The sequence below is a fragment of the Zingiber officinale genome, chromosome 11A (genome assembly GCF_018446385.1).
Source record: "Zingiber officinale cultivar Zhangliang chromosome 11A, Zo_v1.1, whole genome shotgun sequence".
Lineage (NCBI taxonomy): Eukaryota > Viridiplantae > Streptophyta > Magnoliopsida > Zingiberales > Zingiberaceae > Zingiber > Zingiber officinale.
Genome location: NC_056006.1, coordinates 11,022,465 through 11,027,214, shown reverse-complemented (window position 1 = coordinate 11,027,214; position 4,750 = coordinate 11,022,465). Strand labels below are relative to the sequence as shown.

Sequence of the window (4,750 nt, the reverse complement as noted above, 5' to 3'; positions counted from 1 at the left end):
TGTCTTCATACTATTTTTATATACCTTCCAATGAAATATCAAGGCAAAACATTTACAACAGAAAATTACAGTGTTGAGGTTCAGAAACATAAATGAGTTGGTTTAATTCATTGGAATTGCTACACTGCAGCTAGTTTCGTCAACTTTGTGAACATCCTAGAACAAATTGAAGCTTTGTATTCGGGACAGTCTGTCCTATAAGAACTTGATAACTTTGGTTAAAAGAATTTTATTGTGACCGCATTATCATTGTCTTCATGCAAAGCAATGGAGTCTTCATTCTAGAAATGTGGATTTTTAGATGCCACATTTCTGTTTCATGATTTGGATCCTGGGCTAGATTTGGATTTGTCTGATTTCTGGGCTACCATCTCAGATACTTTAGGAGAGGTTTCAGAAACTTTCAACTTCTCAAACTCCTCCATGAAATTGTAGCAATGGAGTAAATCTTTGACAGATTGCTCTTGCTCAGTAACAAGGTCATGCCTTTGTACATATGATTTAAGCTCCTTGCGTACTTTGATCTAAAGGCTGTAAAATAAAGTTTTTCCTTACAAATAGACAACCAAATGTAAATCAGTAAATGTAGAGAATTGGATTCATGCAGAAATGAAGCTATTGGCACTCAATGATATATAAATCGATAAAGAGAAAAAAGATGCAATGATATATATATATATATATATATATATATATATAAAATATTGTACAAATTTATATCTAAAAATTTATACAATGTGTTATATAAATTTTTATATTTTTACTAAATTTTAGAAATTTTTATATATACCTATTTGGATATAAAATAAACTTTATATATATTTATATCCAACCTTTTCCTAATATAATTGATCAATTAAAATTCTATAAATATGAACTAACTTAATTAATTTAATCTAACTAAATTTATCTATTTAAATTATTCATTAAATCTAAATTAATCAATTAAATGCTCTTAATTAAATAATTTAGTTTCGAACACGGCATAAAATTTTAGTACTAGCAAAATTATGGTGTGATAATCAAGTTGCTCTTCATATTGCATCGAATCCTGTGTTTCATGAGCGAACTAAACATATTGAATTTGATTGTCACTTCGTTCATGAAAAATTTTAACAAAACTTGATTTCTATAGGATATGAGGATATGTGAAGATTGAAGAATAACTCGGAACATCTTCAAAAAAGCTTTAAGTGGAGTTTAGGTTGATTATCTTTGTAAGAAGTTGAGTATGTACTCCAACTTAAGGAGGAGTATTATATATAATAGTTATGATATTTGTATATACTATTTGTTATAATATTATCTCTATATATTAGGTAATATATATAGGTTAATTAGTTAAATTTATCAATTAGCTTAATTATAATTTTCTAAGATAAATTCTAATTTATATATAAATATGTCTACTCTTTAATAAAGTACCGGTATTCTTCTCAAAATCAACGAAATGTGATACCCTTTTGATAAAAAAAAATGATGGATGATTTCAAAATATAGGGGCGCTCTAGACTTTTGCCCTTTATTTATTATAAAAATTTATTATTTTTAACATTTATATGTGGCAACTCAACGTAAGAATGGCTATAGACTTCAATATTTACCAATCCTTCCAAAAGTTCATATTGCTGCTTGTTATTCCATTCAAGTAGATTGCAACATTACAAATATGTTAAACAACAGCTTAATTCATTGAGACAAGCAAGGGACAGCAGGCGAGACTTTATCTTTTACGGATCCTTTGGCATCGATGCAGTTAGACTGCACCTGCTGTCCTTGATTTGCAGACCACAAATTAACATTGTCCATGGTGATGCCGGTGCAAGGCACAGTTTGGCTGCAATTCAGAGCAATTGCTACACTACTCGTTGAGCTTCCTGCCACAGAGAGATATTTCACATCGCTCACTTGGACTGCTGTTGTCTGTAGAGAATCAGCATCGTGAATGATCAACTTAATTACCCTTTTAGTAAATAAATTTAAAGTGGAAAATAATTATCAAAGTAAAGGAATGAGAAAAAAAACCAAGAAATAAAATTAGGGGAAAAAAATATAACCCCGCACGAGGTGACCTTGCGCGGCCGCACGAGGTGACCTAGCACGGGTCCACTGACCGCGGCCGGTCAAGGTGAACTTAGTTTTCCCTTTTACCTTTGATGCACAGCTGCTGTGAGGGCAGTAGTACTGGTCTATAATTATGGGGTTACGCACTTCATTCATGTTAATATTCACAAATGATATGTTCCTCGCAAAGCCAGACCCACCCTGCAAAGTTCAAAAATGTCAAGCAAGGAATGTATTGTATTGTTGTGTTTATGAGTGTGTATAAGTTGTGTTTATGAGTGATAATGGAATGTATTGTTGCTTGCCTGCCATGTTTTGATCCTGACTCCATTGGTCGTTTGGGACAAGTTGCAGTTGGAAACGTAGATGTCTGATGCTGTTGCCACGGTCCCAGCTATGCCCAAGCTCCCAATACTACAATCAAACATGAAATGGCTTCAAGGTTACTTTGAAATTCGTGAGCTCTATCGCCGTTAGCAATAGCAGAGCCAGCCCGGCTGCCCGGGTGATCTACCCAGGCTATGGGCCATGCCGACGTCGAAGCCTACGCTGACGCTCGATTTAGCCTTCGTTTTCTCTTTTATTTTTTCCTTTTTTTCTATAGTAAAATTAATGTTTTTCTCTTCTCACCGCTGTCGGGCATCCGGGCTACAACCCGGGTAGGGTTGTACCTGGCTCCGCCCTTGGCGGTTAGGCAATCATCGTGAGCTCCCGGCTAGGCCAAGCAGCTAGCTAGCTAGTATTGATACTAAGTAAGTACCTTATTCCATGGCCAGGACCACATGCTACATTGTGGACAGAAACATCCACAGCACCATCACTCATCGACACACAATCATCTCCTGTGCCAATTACGGAGTCTGTTACCATGACATGTTGGCTTTGCTGGATGTGGATGCCGTCGGTGTTGGGGCTGTCGCCGGGGGAGGAGATGGTGATCCCTCTGATGTCGACATTGGTGCTTTTCCCCACCGATATATGCATCATGGGGCTGTTGATCAGCTTCAACCCCGATATCTGTACATTTGTGCAACTCAGCAGCCTAAGACTCTGCATCATCACAATTACTTCATTAACAATCTCCACACTTGGATAACACTTCAATTCTTTACTAATCTCTCTCAATCAACTTACATTGGCAGCTTCCATTGAACATTGCTGCAACACAAATTAAGTCGATCAAAAACATTCAGTTAGTGTTGAGATATACATAACTTAGAAAAGAAAGAAAAATTTTACATTTTTCTCTTTGCATGACCACCAGTTTGTCCCTTGGCCATCGAGCTCGCCGGAGCCGTAGATGTTTAGGCCATTGATTCGAATGAAAAGAAGCCAGCTATTCAAGTTTTCTTTCCATATTTCATTTGTTCTTTTAAGGTTTCCATCAACCTTTGGCACAAGAATAGCATGTCAGTCTTCCTCAAACATATACAATATGACATGATATGATATATATATGTATACCAAGGGACGGGTTCTTGTACATTAAAAGATTTCATTTCGAAAGAATTAATTTAACTTTGTCTCAAAACTTGATTTGTTATTTAAATTGGATTTTGCAGTATTCATTGAAAGGAACAAATGAAAATACTTTAAATTTATCCGATTGAGATACCTGAAATATATTACAAGTAAAAAGGAGAGAGATAGATCGAGAGGTCACTACTTTGTTATATAACTCATGCTTAGTCGACAAATGAAGCTTCAGATTCAAATCACATATCAAAATGAAAGAAAAAAAAGAATGAGCTTTCCCTTCCTATCTTGCATCTATGCTATTTTTGCCCTAGTTAGTGGGTTTATTTCTCTTTTAATAAATATCTGAAGGTGGGCTGAAAATTTTCGTAGGCTAAGTAAAAAACCTACACATGTAATGATTTTTTTTTTTTTTTGAATTGAACTTTTGACGTTGAAGAGTGAATTTTAGTGGAGTAAATAATATATTTTTTTTTAAAAAAATTGGATTATGATTAGGGCAATCCTAAGTAAGATCCGTCGTGTGTTGTATACCTTTACGTGTACGACATAGTTGCAAGGTCCTTGGAAAACAACGCGATCCAATAAAAATGTGTTCCCTGCCGGAATGAGCAAGGTGGAGGGTCCTGTGCTGTTGTGACAAATCGAACTCCATGCATTTACAAACGCCTAAATAAGAGGAAGAAGAAGAAAGAGTTTAATTAAGAAGAATCAAAAAAATATATATATAATGATGCATCATGATGGATGCTGTTTTAATTAATTATCGCACTTGAGTGTCATCTGTGTTGCCATCTCCTTTGGCTCCAAAGTTTACGACGTTGTATGTTGGCTCATCAGCCAAAATCTCAGCAGCAAGAAGAAAGATCACAAAGAGACTGATAAGACCCTGATGAATCAAAATCAAAATACAGGAAAACAAATATATAAATCTTGTTTTTTTAAAGAAAAAATAATAAAAATGGAGATATATAGTTTAGCTTCGTTTTTTTTCTTACTCGTCTAGCCATTGTCAACTGTGATTCTTCAACTATGAGTTAGTTATATATAGAAATAACAGTGTTTGGAAAGAGTTAAAAATTGGAGATTTATATTGATCATTGCATTTAGATTATGTACAAATATAATTACTTGTTTCTATGAGACAATTTAAAATAAAAAACAAAGTAAATTAAGTATGGGAATAATTAGTTCTTTATGGAATTAAGTA

General features: G+C 34.4%; 1 protein-coding gene across 1 annotated transcript; it reads right to left on the bottom strand.

The window, feature by feature from the left end:
- Positions 1 to 317: 317 nt before the first annotated feature.
- LOC122031224 (polygalacturonase ADPG1-like) lies at positions 318 to 4,550 on the bottom strand. Its single transcript, XM_042590365.1, has 10 exons — positions 4,539 to 4,550; positions 4,313 to 4,429; positions 3,304 to 3,453; positions 3,199 to 3,222; positions 2,825 to 3,114; positions 2,370 to 2,478; positions 2,152 to 2,265; positions 1,735 to 1,923; positions 1,605 to 1,628; positions 318 to 524 (listed from the first exon to the last, which is right to left on the bottom strand). Exons 1-10 carry the CDS (start codon positions 4,548 to 4,550, stop codon positions 318 to 320), a joined length of 1,236 nt encoding a protein of 411 aa, XP_042446299.1.
- Between the last annotated feature and the right edge of the window lie 200 nt (positions 4,551 to 4,750).

Bases quoted from the DNA above. Each gene is read 5' to 3' on its own strand.
- LOC122031224 (XM_042590365.1), bottom strand. The intron at 3,223-3,303 runs GTAAAATTTTTC...TTTGTGTTGCAG, and splicing joins GGTCATGCAAAGAGAAAAAT to CAATGTTCAATGGAAGCTGC. The intron at 2,479-2,824 runs GTACTTACTTAG...GTTTGATTGTAG, and splicing joins GGTCCTGGCCATGGAATAAG to TATTGGGAGCTTGGGCATAG.